The sequence below is a fragment of the Neoarius graeffei genome, chromosome 16 (assembly GCF_027579695.1).
Source record: "Neoarius graeffei isolate fNeoGra1 chromosome 16, fNeoGra1.pri, whole genome shotgun sequence".
In the NCBI taxonomy this organism is placed as follows: domain Eukaryota; kingdom Metazoa; phylum Chordata; class Actinopteri; order Siluriformes; family Ariidae; genus Neoarius; species Neoarius graeffei.
Window position 1 is genome coordinate 30,789,579 of NC_083584.1, and position 20,762 is coordinate 30,810,340.

The 20,762-nt window shown below is 41.9% G+C and overlaps 1 protein-coding gene across 1 annotated transcript in view; it reads right to left on the minus strand.

The window, feature by feature from the left end:
* Positions 1 to 4,657: 4,657 nt before the first annotated feature.
* The window catches only part of rp9 (RP9 pre-mRNA splicing factor), a 43,589-nt gene continuing 27,484 nt past the window's right edge, over positions 4,658 to 20,762 (minus strand). Inside the window, exon 6 of the mRNA XM_060942770.1 lies at positions 4,658 to 5,302. Coding sequence (XP_060798753.1) covers positions 5,083 to 5,302 — 220 coding nt within the window. The 3' untranslated portion in view covers positions 4,658 to 5,082. The remainder of the gene's footprint in view (positions 5,303 to 20,762) is intronic.

Below are 20,762 nucleotides of genomic sequence, written 5' to 3' on the forward strand. Positions count from 1 at the left end.
ACTGGTGACTCTAAATTGACCGTAGGTGTGAATGTGAGTGTGAATGGTTGTCTGTGTCTATGTGTCAGCCCTGTGATGACCTGGCGACTTGTCCAGGGTGTACCCCGCCTTTCGCCCGTAGTCAGCTGGGATAGGCTCCAGCTTGCCTGCGACCCTGTAGAACAGGATAAAGCAGCTAGAGATAATGAGATGAGATGAGAGACGTCTCGTGCAGTGGGGAAAAAATGCACTGCTATGTGTTCCATATGTAGAAGAACTATCGAGGAGACGACGGGGACTACCTCGAACTTCAATCGACATTTGGCAAGACTCTACCCACCCAGAGAAGGAAGTGACACGCTATGTTCATTGCTCTGTTGATAGCGGGGCTTGCTGAGCGATGAACTAGCAAGTGTTAACCCTCTCTCATGTTATTTGTCCTGTTGATAGCAGGGCTTGTGTCGGACTGAATTCAGATCAGTAGTGGACTCGACTCGAAATTTTCTTTAATGACTCGGACTTGAACACTCGGGACTCGAGCCTGGACTCAGACTCGAGGTTTTGCGACTCGACTACAACACTGGTGAGTGCAACTGTAAGACAGAGCAAGGTTAGATGACGTCATTTTTCTGGACAGATAACTAAATCATTTTAGCTAGTGCTTAGGTATCTTAGCCTTAGAATGCATGGGCTCGACTCCACGGTAGTGAGTATGGAGTTCTACACCTAATGTTTTGATCTTACAGAGAAAGTAACGATAACACAAAAGCAGGAACAAAGAAAAGATATATGTCTTTTGTTTCATGGATCCATGTATGAATGTCAACCACAAATTACATCCCTGCGACTCAAAACTGTCCGAGCTTGATACAGAGTCACAAAGTTTTCCACACATTGCCATCTTGGTGTGACGCAGTTCCATAGTTATGCTAATTAGTTCAAGCTCCTCACATTCAGCTCTTTCTGTAATGCCATACTGTTTACCTCAAGAGGGAGGATATTTGGTCCGGAAATGGAGGAAAGTGACCCTCAATACGTCAAAATGAACACATCCCGTCTGCATGATATTGTTCTTGAGAGACATACAGTGGTGCTTGAAAGTTTGTGAACCCTTTAGATTTTTCTATATTTCTGCATAAATATGACCTAAAACATCATCAGATTTTCACACAAGTCCTAAAAGTAGATAAAGAGAACCCGGTTAAACAAATGAGACAAAAATATTATACTTGGTCATTTATTTATTGAGGAAAATGACCTAATATTATATATCTGTGAGTGGCAAAAGTATGTGAACCTCTAGGATTAGCAGTTAATCTGAAGGTGAAATTAGAGTCAGGTGTTTTCAATCAATGGGATGACAATCAGGTGTGAGTGGGCACCCTGTTTTATTTAAAGAACAGGGATCTATCAAAGTCTGAGCTTCACAACACATGTTTGTGGAAGTGTATCATGGCACGAACAAAGGAGATTACTGAGGACCTCAGAAAAAGCGTTGTTGATGCTCATCAGGCTGGAAAAGGTTACAAAACCATCTCTAAAGAGTTTGGACTCCACCAATCTACAGTCAGACAGATTGTGTACAAATGGAGGAAATTCAAGACCATTGTTACCCTCCCCAGGAGTGGTTGACCAACAAAGATCACTCCAAGAGCAAGGCGTGTAATAGTCGGCGAGGTCACAGAGGACCCCAGCGTAACTTCTAAGCAACTGAAGGCCTCTCTCACATTGGCTAAGGTTAATGTTCATGAGTCCACCATCAGGAGAACACTGAACAACAATGGTGTGCATGGCAGGGTTGCAAGGAGAAAGCCACTGCTCTCCAAAAAGAACATTGCTGCTCGTCTGCAGGTTGCTAAAGATCACGTGGACGAGCCAGAAGGCTATTGGAAAAAATGTTTTGTGGACGGATGAGACCAAATTAGAGCTTTTTGGTTTAAATGAGAAGCGTTATGTTTGGAGAAAGGAAAGCACTGCATTCCAGCATAAGAACCTTATCCCATCTGTGAAACATGGTGGTGGTAGTATCATGGTTTGGGCCTGTTTTGCTGCATCTGAGCCAGAACAGCTTGCCATCGTTGATGGAACAATGAATTCTGAATTATACCAGCAAATTCTAATGGAAAATGTCAGGACATCTGTCCATGAACTGAATCTCAAGAGAAGGTGGGTCATGCAGCAAGACAACGACCCTAAGCACACAAGTCGTTCTACCAAAGAATGGTTAAAGAAGAATAAAGTTAATGTTTTGGAATGGCCAAGTCAAAGTCCTGACCTTAATCCAATTGAAATGTAGTGGAAGGACCTGAAGCGAGCAGTTCATGTGAGGAAACCCACCAACATCCCAGAGTTGAAGCTGTTCTGTACGGAGGAACGGGCTAAAATTCCTCCAAGCCGGTGTGCAGGACTGATCAACAGTTACCGGAAACGTTTAGTTGCAGTTATTGCTGCACAAGGGGGTCACACCACATACTTTTGCCACTCACAGATATGTAATATTGGATCATTTTCCTCAATAAATAAATGACCAAGTATCATATTTTTTTTAAATCTCATTTGTTTAACTGGGTTCTCTTTGAAAATCTGATGTTTTAGGTCATATTTATGCAGAAATATAGAAAATTCTAAAGGGTTCACAAACTTTCAAGCACCACTGTAGGAAAATGCCATGCACAATAAAAAATTTTTTTGGGGTGACTTTGCAGTCAGGGGCGGCACGGTGGTGTAGTGGTTAGCGCTGTCGCTTCACAGCAAGAAGGTCCAGGTTCGAGCCCCGTGGCCGACGAGGGCCTTTCTGTGCAGAGTTTGCATGTTCTCCCTGTGTCTGCGTGGGTTTCCTCCGGGTGCTCCGGTTTCCCCCACAGTCCAAAGACATGCAGGTTAGGTTAACTGGTGACTCTAAATTGACCGTAGGTGTGAATGTGAGTGTGAATGGTTGTCTGTGTCTATGTGTCAGCCCTGTGATGACCTGGCGACTTGTCCAGGGTGTACCCCGCCTTTCGCCCGTAGTCAGCTGGGATAGGCTCCAGCTTGCCTGCGACCCTGTAGAACAGGATAAAGCGGCTAGAGATAATGAGATGAGACTTTGCAGTCAGCACCTTTAAATAGTAAGAAAGAAAAAGAGTGGTCAGGGAGCAACTCTTCATAGCTGCTATAAGGTAAGTGATAACAGGAACTGAGTTGTTTTGTGAATGCGCTACAACATTAAATGTAAGGGTAGTATCTCACTGGGCTGCGACAGCCTGCGACTAGTTGGAGACAACAATTGCGATAAAATATGCGAACTAGCGACAATTTTCACTTGGAATCACACTGAACTGATATTCGCATATTTTATCGCAATTGTTGTGTCTCCAACTAGTTGCAGGCTGTCGTAGCCCAGTGAGATACACTCGCACTTCCTGTCTCACGGAAACTGACTTAAGAAGGGCTCGTGATGGCTTTGCGACACCAGCGACGCATTCGCGGCTATTTTGAGAGAAATTCTGTCACACAAATTTTTTGAACATGTTCAAAATTTCAGCGACGAAGGAGCGACACTTTGCGACTCATGCGAATGTTTCAAGACACTTTTGAAACTCTCTCGCGAATGACGTTTGCAATTTGTCGCAAGCTGTCGCAGCCCAGTGAGATACTGGCTTAACTATAAACAGATAAAAATAGTATAACCTGTGAGTCCCCTAAATGTGGCACTCTCATCAGAGTACTTTCGGGTAGTACAGGACAACTCTGGGGGCAATGGTGGCTCAGTGTCAAGGTTAGGGATTACTGCCCAGTAGTTCATGAGTTCAAACCCTAGCACATTAAGGCTGACACTGTCAGCTCTTGAGCATGTTCCTAAATCAGGGCTGACCCTGTGCTCTAACCCCAGCTTCCTAATACGCTCGGATATGAGTGATTCCACGCTTATGGGTACTGAAATGGGGACATGAACTTATTTTTAAAAATTCACCTAAAACCATTTCTTTTTTTTACCATCAGGTCACAAAACATGTAATCTTTAATGAATGATATGTTAAAAGATAACTTTAATTTTCTGAGATGTAATAAAAACATGTTTATATGCCAAAGTCAGAACGTAACAGAAGTGTTGTGGACATATATATTCTCAATTTTAACAATGTAGAATTACTTTTTGAAACATAGGAAGGTGATGTTTTAGCAAATATAATTAATAAACATGTGTAGTAGAATAAACATACACATTCTTTCAATAAGATTAACATGGTATATAGCTAGATTGTAATTAATTTGTAACAGACGCGAGATGGACAATCGTAACAGAAGTAATGTAACAGACATCATTTTGGAACTCATAGGCTTGACTTTGGCATATAAATATGTTTTTATTACATCTCAGAAAATTAAAGTTATCTTTTAACATATCATTCATTAAAGATTACATGATTTGTGACCTGATGGTAAAAAAAGAAATGGTTTTAGGTGAATTTTTAAAAATAAGTTCATGTCCCCATTTCAGTACCCATAAGCGTGGAATCACTCGTATGCAGAAAAAGAATTTCACTGATTGGTCAGTGTATTTGTATACGTCACGCTATTGTATATTATTTTCCTGTAACAGCAACACCATGTCATGTTTTACTCCTAACGTAACATGGTGTGATTAACACTGAGCTTAATAGCAGTATCTTAGATCAACTTTACAGATACACATAAAACACTGAAAATGTATTTAATAACACCAATTTCTCTTCATCTATGTATTTACAGAAATATAATCTCCAACATTTTGGGGAAGTGTTCAGTATTATTGCAAGCCTTTGCTTGACGATTAAACATTTTCAAAATCCAGGAGGAATCAATTCCAAACAAAACGCAATTCATTCAGAGAAGAAAAAGCAGAAAAGAAAAAAAAATTACAGCAGCGAGCCAATATTCCTCTTACACCACACCCATTCGGAGCTGACATTACATCATCTTCAGAGGTCTAATATGAGACAAAGCTGATAGAGACGTCACATAAGCAAACCGTTTCTGATGACGGGGAAATGAAATGTCTGTATGTATTATTAAGCAGAGTCAGCGGGGTGGGAGGAAGGGCAGAGGGGGAGAAAGCAGGGCTCAGCGGCTTAGCAAAGGTCTCTAAAGCTGCTCATGTCGTGTCACTGTGCTATCACTATTCTTTGACTTGTGCTTCTTATTCTTCTTTTGTTTTTTCTTCCTCTTCTTCTTGTCCTTCTTCTTCTTTTCCTTTTTCTTCTTCTTCTTCTTATGGGCGTGATGAGAGGAGGAGGAGGAGGAGGAGGAGCTGGAGTCTGAGTCGGATGTTGTATCCTGTAGGAGTTGCCTCAGCTGCTGGATCCTGTTGTGAGCAAAAGGCACATGATCAATATAATCAGCATGTGCACTGGAAATGAGGAAGAAATCAGGATTTAGATTTTCTCCTAAGAACACTTATGATGGGGGGGAAAATCACAACCACACTCTGACGTTCCTTACACATAACATTTCTGTGAACTAACTAAGGGCGTATTCACACCTACGTTGTTTGGTCCGGACCAAACGACCAAATGAACCAAATTTCCCTTGGTCCGGACCTTTTGGGTTGGTCTGAATACAAACCACCGAACTCTGGTCCGGACCAAACAAGCGGACCGAGACCGAGCTGCAAGGTCGGACTCGGTCCGGACCAAAGGAACCCTGGTGCGGACCTTTTGGAGGTGTGAAAGCAGACCGGACCTAATCCGACAGTTTTGCTTTTTTGTACCTTGGGAGCTTCCGTCGTTTGTCGAGCATTATGGGAAACAGAGTCTTGACACTCCACCGCAAAGTGCAAACACTGTTTCGGTTGTCAAGGGAACCTTACAACAGTCGTTCAGTCATTCAGACCAGTGGTAGGCTAGACTACAGAGTACAAAAAATGAGTAGGGGGCAAACGTGGGCCGAGGAAGAAACGCGCACCCTTGTGGATATATGGGCAGATGTCCACATATCTGAGCTTTTGGAGAGAACACACAAAAATGCCGACGTGTTTGCTGTATTCAGTGAGAAAATGAAGGAGAAGGGGTTCACGCGCTCCCCAGAACAATGTCGGCTAAAAGTGAAGAAACTCCGTCAGACCTACATTAAAATCAGGGACATTCTTTCAAAAAGTGGCAGTACTAGCGACGCAAAAAAGAAATTCATCTATTGCGTGAAGAGCCAGAACTGTCACAACATGATGTGCGCTCATCAGCGCTATCCTCCGTAGCCGCCTTGCCCTTTGTCGTCGTCGTTGATAAATTACTTGTACAACAGCATAGTAATCGCACAATTGTGAAAACAGTAAAAACTGGAAAAAACATAGAGCTTTCATGACATTAAAAAGAATAACAGCACGGAAAGCCTCCATGACTACTTTTGAACTTAACGTTTTGTGCGCGTGTCGTCTCTGACCAATAGCTGAACGACCTCAGGGCGCGTGGCTTTGTTGACAGATTTTGGTCCGCTTACTAAAATGTACAGTGTGAAAGCGAACTGCACCAAAATGAAAAAATAAAAAAAACATTTGGTTCGGACCAAAGCAAGTGAACTATCGAACTATCCTGGTCTGAATACACCCTAAATCTGTACTGATCTGCTTTTTATATTGTAGCCGACCTACACTGCAGGGCAAAATAACTTTTCCAGCCAGTCCTGAAAGTCAATTCACAACTTTACATTACGTTAAGGGTTGTTTTACAATCAGGCTACGCAAGCTAAAAATCACATTTAACACTTATTATCTTCAATATCAAAAGGCTTGACTAAATAAACTTGGTTGTTTATTGTAGCCCTGTGATAGCTCTATTTACCATGCAAAAAAAAAAAAAAATTGGTGATAACGTTATTTTTGGTGAATGGATGGCAATGTCATATTTAGCAAAATTACTCGTGTCATTTAGAAAAAGTGTTTTTTTGACCACAGGTAGCTCCAAAAGGGATGCACTTAAATCATTCTTTATACCATAAAACAAGTACTTGGTTCCATATCATTGGAAACATAGTTAAGTTTTAATGTTGAATGCCAGTAAGTTTTCAGACTATTTTGATCAAATTAGTATGTAATTGTGTCAAAAAAATGTCCTCTCCGAGACAGCTAATTTTTCAATATAAAATAACATATCTAAAATGATTATTTTCATCCTAAAATGTGGTCAAGATATTGGGACATAAATATTAGAGACAACTAACACAAAGCTTACAGCCTTATATTTAAAAGCACTATGGAAGTAGTGGATTCTGAATTGTCCAAAAAAAAAAAAAAGTCCTCTCCGAGAATCACTTCATTTGTTTCTCCCAGCCCTGCTTAAAGCTACACTTAATCTTGTTATAATACAAACTATTACACATGCCTAGGTTCATATGTGTATTAATTTCCAAAAGTGCAGATTTTATAGTTTTTTTTTTTTAATTTGAATTTTGGACCCCGGGGCGGCACGGTGGTGTAGTGGTTAGCGCTGTCGCCTCACAGCAAGAAGGTCCTGGGTTCGAGCCCCGGGGCCGGCGAGGGCCTTTCTGTGTGGAGTTTGCATGTTCTCCCCGTGTCCGCGTGGGTTTCCTCCGGGTGCTCCGGTTTCCCCCACAGTCCAAAGACATGCAGGTTAGGTTAACTGGTGACTCTAAATTGACCGTAGGTGTGAATGTGAGTGTGAATGGCTGTCTGTGTCTATGTGTCAGCCCTGTGATGACCTGGCGACTTGTCCAGGGTGTACCCCGCCTTTCGCCCGTAGTCAGCTGGGATAGGCTCCAGCTTGCCTGCGACCCTGTAGAAGGATAAAGCGGCTAGAGATAATGAGATGAGATGAATTTTGGACCCCTGTGACACAAACTTTGTACCCTGATTGTAAAACAACCCTTAATAGCATTTAGCAGACGCTCTTATCCAAAGCGACGTACAACATACCCAGAGAAGCCAGGGGAGCGTTTGGGGGTTAGGTGCTTTGCTCAAGGGCATTTCAGCCATTCCTGCTGGTCCAGGGAATTGAACCGGTGACCTTTTGGTACCAAAGCTGCTTCTCTAACCATTAGGCCATGGCTTCTCCTAGCTGGCTTTAATAACTCCCCCCCCCCCAAACACATTTTAATATTATTCTCTGAGTAGCTTTTGGACTTAGCAATCTTTTTCTGAGAATTTCCTCATCTCCTCCCAGACGCCTGTATCCCTAGGAACCGCACAGCAGCGACCCCCTGTCTCTCTTCTCTATTGATTTTTTTCTCCTGCTGCTCAGACGGTTGCATCAGTTCTAAAGCCGAATCTGTTCTTCAACTCCGGCTTTTAATAATCCATGCTTTGTTTTCAGACACGCGTCTGCAAACCATCAATAAAGCGAGTCATCCCTTTACTTCTGAACTTAACTTTTCAAGATGGAAGAGAGAATAATGTCTCACACTGCTCTGTCAAAAAAAAAAAGTTACTACAACCAACTGGTGTTCCTGAAAGACAGCACAGTAGTAATTCTTTATTCTTCAGAAAGTTTTGTGTACCAGTTTTTGGATGCTAAACTGACTCCATGGTGTACACTTCATTTCTCCCCCGATCGAGTGTAATTACACCCTTGGTAACAGAAACAATGTCATCGCATACATCACGGTAATTACAGTGAGCAGCAGTTACGTAATGGCTGTGAATAGGATTATTTTAAAAACACGCACACATGCTGTCATGTTCTTTACATCAGGACAGGCCTCAATCTTTTTTTTTTTTTTAATTCCCTATTGATTGGTTTGATATGCGGACAATGACAATCCCACATGACAAGACAATGCGAAGCGTCAAAGGAACCTTCCCAACAAGTCCTGATATTCCTATTCACAATTTATCAGCGTTTGTTTAAGAACTGTTTCTATTACTCCCTCGGTAACAGGAACTATCGCATACATAATGATAATTACAGTGAGCTGAACAATTACATAAGTGATAAGAATAGACTTATTTAAAAACAAAGGAAAGGAAAGAGAACTTAATCGTGTTCTTGAGTCGTACACACTGGGAAATGCATTACGGTGACACTGCAAAGCAAATGTCATCATGTACATCATAATAATTACAACGGTCTAAACAATTAAACACTATCAAGCTTCTGACAGGTCGTCTTCTTCATACTGTGGCTGGATGATAATATAATATGAATAACTCACTATTCATCTTATTAATATAAATCATCTTGTAACACTGACTGACTCCAGTGCTGATCTAAAAGAAGACAGGGCATTTCTATATGGAATAATGTATTAGTGTAGATAATTGTAGATTATCGGAGACAAAAATTTATTTTTGTAGATGTTATACACAGTTGTGGTCAGAGGTTTACATACAGTGACATGAATGTCATCTTGGATATGAATGCCATGGCAATATTTGGGCTTTCAGTCATTTCTCTGAACTGTTCTTTTTCTATGGCAGAATGTACAGCATACAACAACAACAAACACTACAATTTGGTGCACAAGTTTTAATTTTCTTTGGGTTTTCTGACGTCAACACAGGGTCAAAATTATACATACAAGGTCAAAAAAATATACATACAGGAGACCTAATATTTGGGTAAAATGTCTCTTTGCAAGATTCACCTTGACCAAACATTTTTGTTTACCACGAACAAGCTTCTGGCAGAATTCTGGTTGGATGTTTCATGACTCTTCATGGTAGAATTGGTAGAGTTCAATTAAATTTGTGGTTTTTTTCTTGCCATGGACTCGACTTATAAGCACGGTCCATATATATTTTCAATAGGGTTGAAGTCAGGACTTGTTTTAAGCATAATGTTAGCCTGCTTTATCCTCCACAACCAGCTCTGATGCGTGTTTGGTTTCATTGTCCTGTTGTAACTCCCAAGTCCCAAGTCGTGTTCAAGTTTCTGATGGTTTATGCTGAAGAATTCTAAGGTAGTCCTCCTTCTTCATTATTCCATCCACTTTGTGCAATGAACCAGTTCCACTGGCAGCAAAACAGCCCCAGAGCATGAGGATCCTACCACCACCGCCAGTTGGTAGAGTGTCCCTCTGTGCATGGTGGTCACTGTGGCCAAACAACTCAATCTTTGTCTCATCTGACCATACAGCTATCCTCCAGAAGGCTTTTTCTTTGTCCGTGTGGTCAGCTTCAAACTTTAGTTAAGCTTGAAGGTGTCGATTTTGGAGCAGGGGGTTATTTCTTGGATAGCAGCCTCTTAGTCCATGGTGATCTGAACTGTAGACAGTGATCCATCAGCTTCCAGTTCATGGCAGGGCTGTGCCATGGTGGTTCCCCGGTTGTTCCTGACCATCCAAACCAATTTCCTTTCAGCTGAGGGTGACAGTTTGGGTTTTCTTGAAGCAAAGTGGCTTGGCAAAGTGACTACATAACTTGGATACAATTGTTTGAACTGATCTTGGAATTTGCAGTTGTTTAGAAATGGCTCCAAGAGACATTCCGGAGTTGCGTATATCTGCGATCCTCTTTCTCAGATCTGCACTGAGCTCCTTGGACTTTCCCATTTTACTGTGTGCTGGTCAATCCAATGAGTGATGTAAACAAACCCTTTTTACAGTGGTACTTGAAAGTTTGTGAACCCTTTAGAATTTTCTATATTTCTGCATAAATATGACCTAAAACAACATCAGATTTTCACACAAGTCCTAAAAGTAGATAAAGAGAACCCAGTTAAGCAAATGAGACAAAAATGTTATACTTGGTCATTTATTTACTGAGGAAAATGATCCAATATTACATATCTGTGAGTGGCAAAAGTATGTGAACCTTTGCTTTCAGTATCTGGTGTGGCCCCCTTGTGCAGCAATAACTGCAACTAAACGTTTCCGGTAACTGTTGATCAGTCCTGCACACCGGCTTGGAGGAATTTTAGCCCATTCCTCCGTACAGAACAGCTTCAACTCTGGGATGTTGGTGGGTTTCCTCACATGAACTGCTCGCTTCAGGTCCTTCCACAACATTTCCATTGGATTAAGGTCAGGACTTTGACTTGGCCATTCCAAAACATTAATTTTATTCTTCTTTAACCATTCTTTGGTAGAACGACTTGTGTGCTTAGGGTCGTTGTCTTGCTGCACGACCCACCTTCTCTTAAGATTCAGTTCATGGACAGATGTCTTGACATTTTCCTTTAGAATTCACTGGTATAATTCAGAATTCATTGTTCCATCAATGATGGCAAGCCGTCCTGGCCCAGATGCAGCAAAACAGGCCCAAACCATGATGCTACCACCACCATGTTTCACAGGTGGGATACAGTTCTTATGCTGGAATTTAGTGTTTTCCTTTCTCCAAACATAAAGCTTCTCATTTAAACCAAAAATTTCTATTTTGGTCTCATCCATCCACAAAACATTTTTCCAATAGCCTTCTGGCTTGTCCACATGATCTTCAGCAAACTGCAGATGAGCAGCAATGTTCTTTTTGCAGAGCAGTGGCTTTCTCCTTGCAACCCTGCCATGCACACCATCAGGGATGTGATTTGGGGCTGGTGAAATTATCTGAAAATTTTAGCTGGGGGTCTGGGGGCCGCAGGCCCCCCGAAGCTCCTGGGTTCTGGGGTTTTCTGACTTAAAAATTGTACTAAAATGGCAAGCAAACACACAAGAAAAAACTTGTCATGATTAACAAATTCAAGCCAATTTAATGGTCAACATGCAACTCTGAGCCCCTATAGTAAATTCAATGATTCTTAACTGACAAAAAGCCAAAACATGAAACCTAAAAATGTCATTCTAAATTAAATAATCTGCATTAGAATAAATAGAAAATTGTATAAGGAAAAACAAAATTTATACTTTCAATTACTGTAGAAGTTGAACATACCTAAATGTGCCTTTTCAAACAAACATGATGCAACATAAGAATTCATCCACAAGTCTTCAGGAACTCTCAAAGAAAAAAAGATGCTAGCATCCATGTCCAGTTCCAGCATATCAGTCACTTTTTTTTCTGCAGTTTCTACTCTAGCAATGTCAACTTCATATACATAACTATAGTGTTTACTCACCAAAGGATAATCATAACTCCACAGTGTTCATTCACTTAAGGATATTCAGAACCCCAGTGTTCAGTCACTTAAGGATATTCAAAACTACTGTGTTCACTCACTTAGGTTTCATTTCTATCCCGGGCTCCAGCCCAACTTTGCACGCTCATAGCTCGGGCAGGGGAGGTCCCAGCATCCCCAAACTTGACAGTCAGAGTCCTCTGCCCTCCCCCCAAAGAACCAGCGTGGGCAAGGCGCGCTAGCCCAGCGCCTTGGGACATAATTCGCTCTGAGGCGAGCCGCGGCGCTCCGCTTAGGTTTCGTTTCTATCCCGGGCTCCAGCCCGACTTTGCACGCTCGTAACTCGGGCAGGGGAGGTCCCAGCATCCCCAAACTTGACAGCCAGAGACCTCTGCCCTCTCCCCAAAGAACGAAATCGCTGAACAAATGTCTCACAGTCTTATGTCCAACGTCTGTAGCAACCTCTTTCTCCAACCATTCCCAGCGGAACTTGTTTTTCACTATTCTGTCGATTTCTTTAACTCAATTTGCATCTTTACGATCGATCACGGAGGCTGCCATCTTTCAACTCTTTGTTTGAAGCGAGCTTACGTACAGCTATCTAACAAGCACGTTCATTGGTTGTTACAGAGCGATGGGCCAATCACGTACCTCGTTTCATCTCAATGACGGAATTACTGAAAGTTGGAACGAATAGGATACGAATGCGTATTTTTGAGCGAAAAATCGGAAAATTTTTTTTTTCAAATTTTGAGGTGAAAAAAAGCAGAATTCCGCGAATTTGCGGAAAAATCACATCCCTGTACCATTGCTGTTCAGTGTTCTCCTGATGGTGGACTCATGAACATTAACATTAGCCAATGTGAGAGAGGCCTTCAGTTGCTTAGAAGTTACCCTGGGGTCCTTTGTGACCTTGCTGACTATTACACACCTTGCTCTTGGAGTGATCTTTGTTGGTCGACCACTCCTGGGGAGGGTAACAATGGTCTTGAATTTCCTCCATTTGTACACAATCTGTCTGACTGTGGATTGGTGGAGTCCAAACTCTTTAGAGATGGTTTTGTAAAATTTTCCAGCCTGATGAGCATCAACAACGCTTTTTCTGAGGGCCTCAGAAATCTCCTTTGTTCGTGCCATGATACACTTCCACAAACATGTGTTGTAAAGATCAGACTTTGATAGATCCCTGTTCTTTAAATCAAACAGGGTGCCCACTCACACCTGATTGTCATCCCATTGATTGAAAACACCTGACTCTCATTTCACCTTCAAATTAACTGCTAATCCTAGAGGTTCACATACTTTTGCCAGTCACAGATATGTAATATTGGCTCATTTTCCTCAATAAATAAATGACCAAGTATAATATTTTTGTCTGATTTGTTTAACTGGGTTCTCTTTATCTACTTTTAGGACTTGTGTGAAAATCTGATGATGTTTTAGGTCATATTTATGCAGAAATATAGAAAATTCTAAAGGGTTCACAAACTTTCAAGCACCACTGTATGAAGGGACAGAGAAGCTACCAGCTGTAGTCAATCATGATCACTAACAGGAAGTTAAGAGACCTCAGCCTTGGCAAGATAAGAGACATTTTGGAAGTTTCAACACCTCTGAATTAATAACCCAGGTGAGCGGATGTACATTTTTGACCCTGTATGTATAATTTTGACCTTGTGTTGATTTCAGAAAACCCAAAGAAAATTAAAACTTGCGCACCAAATTCTAGTGTGTTTTTGTTGTTGTTGTATGCTGTACATTCTGCCACAGAAAAAGATCAGTTCAAAGAAATTGCTGAAAGCCCAGATATTGCCATGACATTCATATCCAAGATGACATTCATGTCACTGTATATAAACTTCTGACCACAATTGTATGTAGAAGGGGTGACGTGGTGGCTTGTGGCTGACTGGGGGCCTTTCTGTGTGGAGTTTACATGTTCTCCCTGTTTGGGTTTCCTCTGGGTGCTCCAGTTTCCTCCCACAGTCCAAAGACATGTGGATGAGGTCAACTGGCTGCTCTGACTTGCCCATAGGTGTGAATATGAGTATGTATGTTTGTTTGTATCTGTGTGCAATAGGGCTGCACAATATATCGAAAAAGTATCGATATCGCGATATCATAGTTTGCGATACACATACCGCAAAAATTACTTAAATTTCGATAAAAGGCATATTTTTCTGTGCCGTCCAATCACATTTGAATGTCAACAAGCGCCGCGGGATAACTCCACCCCCTATTGCAAAACAAGTAAAAGCCTCGTGGTGATGGCGGAAGCGGTAGCAAGTGTGGTGAGACAAACTTGTGTGAGGAGGAACTGGTTTCCAAAAAAAAAAAAGTACTTTGGATTCAGGAGGGATGACGTACTGCAAACTCAGGTACTTTGCAAGACATGTACCTGTAAAACAGTGATGGGGCGGCTCACTGGGACAAATACTGATGTATAGCAGCATAAAAACATAAAACCGCGCTCTCTCACACACACAACCGCTCTCACTCTCTCTCTCGCACACTACCGCTCTCACTCTCACTTTCACACACACACACACCACTGCTCTCTCACCCGCATGTGTTATTAACAGATTGTGTTTGAGTTTATGGTGAATCTGTGTCGCTCACCTTCATCTCCCGGGAGCCGCTGAAATTGCCATTTTGAATGCTTTATGTTAATGTAATGTAGTTTTCAGTTTTTTGTTTACTTCAACTTAAGACATTTTCTGCTGCGCTCACAAAAATTAAGAGATTTAAAGATGATTGATGGACACCATTGCAGGTGTAGCCATGTTTTTCCAATAAAAAATAATGTTGGAATGGAAGCGATGCATTGGGTGGTTTTTTTAAATGCTAGATACAGGGCAGAACGGCGAGTAGAGGTAAGAAAAACATTATATATTTAATTATCGTGATACATATCGATATCGAGATATTCAGTCATGTTATCGAATATCGCATATTTTTCTGATATCGTGCAGCCCTAGTGTGCAATAGATTGGTGACCTGATCAGGGTGCGCCCCGCCTCTTACCCAAAGTCGGCTGGGATTAGCTCCAGCTCACCCGCGACCCTGATGGATAAGCGATGGATAAAGGATGGATGGATGGATGGATGGATGGATATGCAAAAGTCAGTCAAAATTCAAAAACGTCTTCCACAGGCTTTTTAAACACCGCACAACTGTGTCACTACTACATTCTCTCCTGTACTGTGAAAATCTCCTGGAATCTTGATATATTTTTACCGCATTGTGACTTTATGTAATAAAAGATAATGGTGAGTTTATTTAGTAAAATAATGTATAGAATACAAGTATAGTGCACAGTAAAATACATGGACAGCACAATAAAGTGTAAACACTTATTTCCATTATGGTCCAAATACCTCAAGTGGCAAAAAAAGGGGGTGTAAACAAAAAAGATGTACAGGAGGTATACAAAATAAAATATGGCATAGACTAGAAGGTAAACTAGAACATAGATTTTGCGATTGCTGATAAAATTGATCAAATAAAAAATTCTTGACATTGGATTTAAAACTATGTAAAACATTTATGGACTTGGTAGTTCATTCCAGGCAGTGATCGCGGTTATACCTAAATGAAGAATGGCCAAATGACTTTACAGAGGGAACAAAAAGGGACATAGAACCTGACCGAGTATTATGGCGGGCATTCCGAACGCCAACAGAAGATGTGAGATATCTGGGAGCATTACCATACAACATGTTGTGGATGTGATTTAGTTTTAACTGTTTGACTCAGAGATGGACTGGCAACATGGTGACCTGTTTGAACTCCGTATACCCTGTAGGAGTCCTGGGAGAGGTGCCAAGTATAAAGCGAATAATTTTATTTTGAGTAACCTGAAGACAATTCTTATAATTCTTGGTAAGGCCAGCGTACCAAGTGGAGCTGGCACAGTCAAAATGACGTTGGATAAGAGCCGACGTTAAAATTTTCTTAATTGCCTTATTGAGGCAATTAAAAATGCATTATTAATCTCTGTACAGCAGGACACTGAGGTATTAACCATAATCAAAGACTTCCGTTCAAATTAACAGACTTCTCACTAAACCCGTGCATTTTTAGTTGATCCTGCTCACACTCTGGTAGTGGCTATAAACTTACTATCGGGTAGAAAAGAAGCTAAATCATTTGAAAAATTATTTTGTGGCAACCTCAGACAGACTTTTCAAGAAATAAAATAGGGTTCTGTTATTTTTTATGAGTCGGTTTTAAGGATTCGGAAGGCACTGTGTAATGGGGTACCGCGAGCTGGCCTAGTGGTTAGTTAGCGTGTCCGCCTCTTGACCGGGAGATCGGGTCATGCCAAAGACCATCACAAAAATAGTACCTACTGCCGTCTGGCAAGGCATGCTGCAATACAGATGCGAGTGCGGAGTCAAACTCTCGTGGTTACCAGAGAACTAGCCCCCCCACTGTAACCCTAGCTGTATAGGCGAGAGGCCAAGGGCTATAGAAGGGGAGATTGGCGCCGCCCAGTGCGCCTTGGAAGACTGCCTGGGAAGACCAGGTCCTGGAACGGGAGAGACTTTGACATTTTTTTTGCGTAATGGGGTAAATGGGACTTGTATATCATCAGTAGTGGCATGAGCTACTGAATGTGACATGCAAGTGATATGTGCGATGTATTGGTGGGTAATCAGGACTGAGCAATAGGAATAGAAACTTCTTTTTTTTCCTCTCCCTTTGCTTTTCTTGTGCATATCTGGATTGGATGTACGATTTGATGTGTCACTGAGTGTCTGTACAGTTACGATGTTGACTGGCCGCTACAGTTCAAGACAAATTTCCCACTTGGGGAGCCTGAAGTCTACTCTATTCACTAGATCCTTTTATATATGAATGTCTTCTGTCACGCTTAAGCTGGACTTTCCACCGCACGATTTAATCTCTCGATGCGGCGCTAAAATTGCCTCACAAACATAATTACGTTGCGTGACCTTTCAAAGTTAAATGTCAATGATGCCGCTAGTCACCTCAGTTTGACAAAATACAAAATCCTAACAAGCACTCAGAGTGCCTGCTGTACAGTTTAATGTCCTAAAACTTCAAAAGAAAAGAAATAAGGACACGTAGAACTCTAATGCCACTGTTCACTTAGTGCTTCTTTAATCAGCTGTGATTTTTTCCCCCTCTCTCTCAGTGACAACCTAGTTTGCCGCTGAAACTAAAGTACCATGTGATCGCATTATAAATAAAACTGCTCCCAGAGGGCCCCAGAGTTTGTTCAAGAAGCTCTTCACAGCACAACCATAGCCCAGACACTCCACAAAGCCAGGCTTTATGGAAGATAGTAAGAAGAAAGCTATTATTGAAAAAAACAACAACAATAGTAATTTGCAATAATGTTTGGAAACTCAGCAAAAATGTTGAAAAGGGCTCTCTGGTCTAAGGAAATAAAACAAATGCACTTTTTGACCTTGGCACCAAGCTCGGCATTTGGCAGAAACCTAATCCTGCTCATCACCATGAGAACACCATCCCCACAGTGAAGCATGGTGGTGGGAGCATCAAGTTGCTTTTTATCAGCAGGGACTGGGACACTGGCCAGGGTTGAGGGCAAGATCAGTGGAGCTAAATGTAGGGCAATCCAAGAACAAACTCTGTTCCAGTCTGCAAAGGACTTGAGACTGGAGCAGAAATTCACCTTCCAACAGGACAACAACCCTAGGCATGTTGCCAAAGCTACACTGCAGAGGTTCAAAACAAAGGACCTGAATGTGTTAGAACGGCCCTGTCTCGATCAGATTTACCGTCTTCATTTATCCCGTCTCACTCTGTGATTCACACTGGATTTTATGGCTGCCGTGCCAAAAAAAAAAAACGGATCAGTATCACGACATAATGTGAAAAGTTTGTGATAGAATGCTATAAATAAGATCTTTTCACATTCTTACAACATACAAACTTATCATGTTATAACAATATACTATACATCTTACATATAGTTATGTGCTCAATAACAGCAGAATCTCACCATGTCTCAACCCAGGCATGAAATAGAACTTAATCCAGTCGTGTAAATGAGCCATATTCCTCAGTTTCTCTCTTCTCCACAGTTTCCTTATTCAAACATGGGTTTCACATTATAGCCTAATAATATACATTTTCTTGTTATAACAAGAGAAGGTATCAACATAACATGAAACGTTTCATGTTATAATAATAATCTATCCGTTATAACAAGATAAATCGTATTTTGTTATAACAACAAAAGTTTCTTGTTAAAAAGTGATAAGTTTGGATGTCATAATAAATGTGAAAAACATCTTTGTTATAACAAACTTTTCGCGTTTGAACGTGATCCTGATCCGTTTTTCTTTTTGTGGTGTGGCAGCTTTATCATATGACCCGTACGGACCCGTGCGCGTGCTCTTAATAGAACCATTGGGAAAAAAGTCACGTGACTGGGCGGAGATGGATTTTTGAATCCGGTCTGGAAAAAGCCGCATGCGGCGCCGGACCCGTTTCCCTTGCTTCCGCCGTTTTCATTTTGCTCTGAATTGTTACTTTGAAAAATGAGTGACACAACTATGCACAGTGAAAGTGAATTTTATTATTATTATTTTTTTTTTTTAAAACAATTTTATTCAATTTGTTTTCTTCAAAAATATAATCAGGGCGGCACGGTGGTGTAGTGGTTAGCGCTGTCGCCTCACAGCAAGAAGGTCCGGGTTCGAGCCCTGTGGCCGGCGAGGGCCTTTCTGTGCGGAGTTTGCATGTTCTCCCCGTGTCCGCGTGGGTTTCCTCCGGGTGCTCCGGTTTCCCCCACAGTCCAAAGACATGCAGGTTAGGTTAACTGGTGACTCTAAATTGACCGTAGGTGTGAATGTGAGTGTGAATGGTTGTCTGTGTCTATTGCCGCTTTTCCACTACCAACGCGGCTGAGTTGGGCTGAGCCGTGCCGTGCTGAGTTGGGCTGAGTCGAGCTGAGCGGGGCTGTTGGAGTTGCATTTCGACTACAACCGCGCTGAACCGTGCTGGCTGGAAGTGGGTGGACACATTGGGTGGAGTTAGCAAAAGTGGGTGGACGTCACGTGATGTCGTTAGGCGGCGCAAACAGTGACATCAGTGACCTTTTAAGCGGTAGTCTCACGACCCGGATAGTAAACAATAAACATGGAGGACATGGAGTCGTTAGTGTTGCTGGTCTTGGTGCTGTGGCTTGTTGTCACCGACAACGCCAACAGATACTGGCAAGAGCGTATAGATGAGGCGAGGCGCATAAGGCTTCAGAAATTCTCGTAATTCGTAATTATTCTTCTGGGTTTACGGTGTTTACAGATTCCAGCGTGCTCGCGGGGCATGTGTGGGCGTGTGAGGACACTCCTCCTCACCAATCAGTGCACAGGGGAGTGTCTCCTCACGCCCCTAGCCCCACTCGGCTCGGTTTGGCTCGCTTCAGCCCCACTCCAAAACCGTGCGAGTTTTGGGTGCTGAGTAGGGCTGAAACGAGCTGAGTCGTGCTGTTCTGAGGTAGTCGAAACACGAGCCGTGTCGGGCTGAAGTGAGCTGAAGCGAGCTGAAAAAGGGTAGTGGAAAAGGGCCATAAGTGTCAGCCCTGTGATGATCTGGCGACTTGTCCAGGGTGTACCCCGCCTTTCACCCGTAGTCAGCTGGGATAGGCTCCAGCTTGCCTGCGACCCTGTAGAACAGGATAAAGCGGCTAGAGATAATGAGATGAGATGGGAAAAATATAATCAATATCTCCACCAGTCAAGGCTTCTGTGACATTTGGTTTGTTGTCTTTTCCATTTTTTCTAAGGTCTCTATGCTTGGACTTCAGGACTTCCCTGGATTTTTTAAAAAGTCTTCGTCTTTCAGGATGTTTATCTTACTGTTGTTGTCGTCAAGGTAGCGTTGAATACTTCATGAAAAGAAAGACAAAGTGTCAGGTTGGTAGTCTAAATTTCCCTTTTTATTTGCTTGTATATCGAAACTACATAGCAAGCTGTCTAGCTCCTTAGAGGGGATGACCGTTATGTCTCTTTCCTCCTTAAAAGTAGAAGGCCTTTCGATTGCATGAAATCGGTGAAATTTAGTTCCCTCTGAAACTTGGTCATTGTGATATGTTTATTTCTGTAATATCTAAAAAAAAAACCAGGCCATTCTGTGGCTGGGAAGTTTAATTTGAGGGGATTCCTGAGCAAATAATGTGCATGAAATCGCTCGCTTTGCGCAGTCAAGCAGACAGAGGAAGTCCGTGTGCGCATGCGCACCTTCTTTTTTTGGGTTTTACAATAGCTGGTATCCACGGTGTTGCATTACTGCCATCTACAGGTTTACCTTGACCGTGCACTGACAGTTCCATCATTCTGTCGCTAAACGAACAACTGATCTCACCGAGGTGCTCGCTGACCGCCGATATTTATTAGTTTGGTCCTGCATTTCCTTTCCTTCGCAACATAACGTCTTTTCTTCTCACTTTCCGTTACTGCAGTCGGTCTTTCACGGTTTATTTGCACACTCACGTCCTCCATTTCTCTCTCTTGTATCAAATTTGTATCCCACAATGCCTTGTGCGAACGGGGAAAGCCCACCATGTGATGCATGACGTAGTATCTTGAATTGAGTCATGCTGAAGCAGGAAAAAATAGCGGAGAATTTAGGGCCACATGGCCCTAAATTCATTAATTAATCTATTTAAAAAAAACGAATAAAACTGGAAGTCTGTGATTTGAATTCTGTACCTTTCGGTCCACTAAACAGAAATAATTGGGTGTCAGGGAAAATTCTTTTTATGGCCTACACTTGAAAAATCTGAAAGGCAGTACAGCTTTAACTTCAACAAGAAATCTTTTG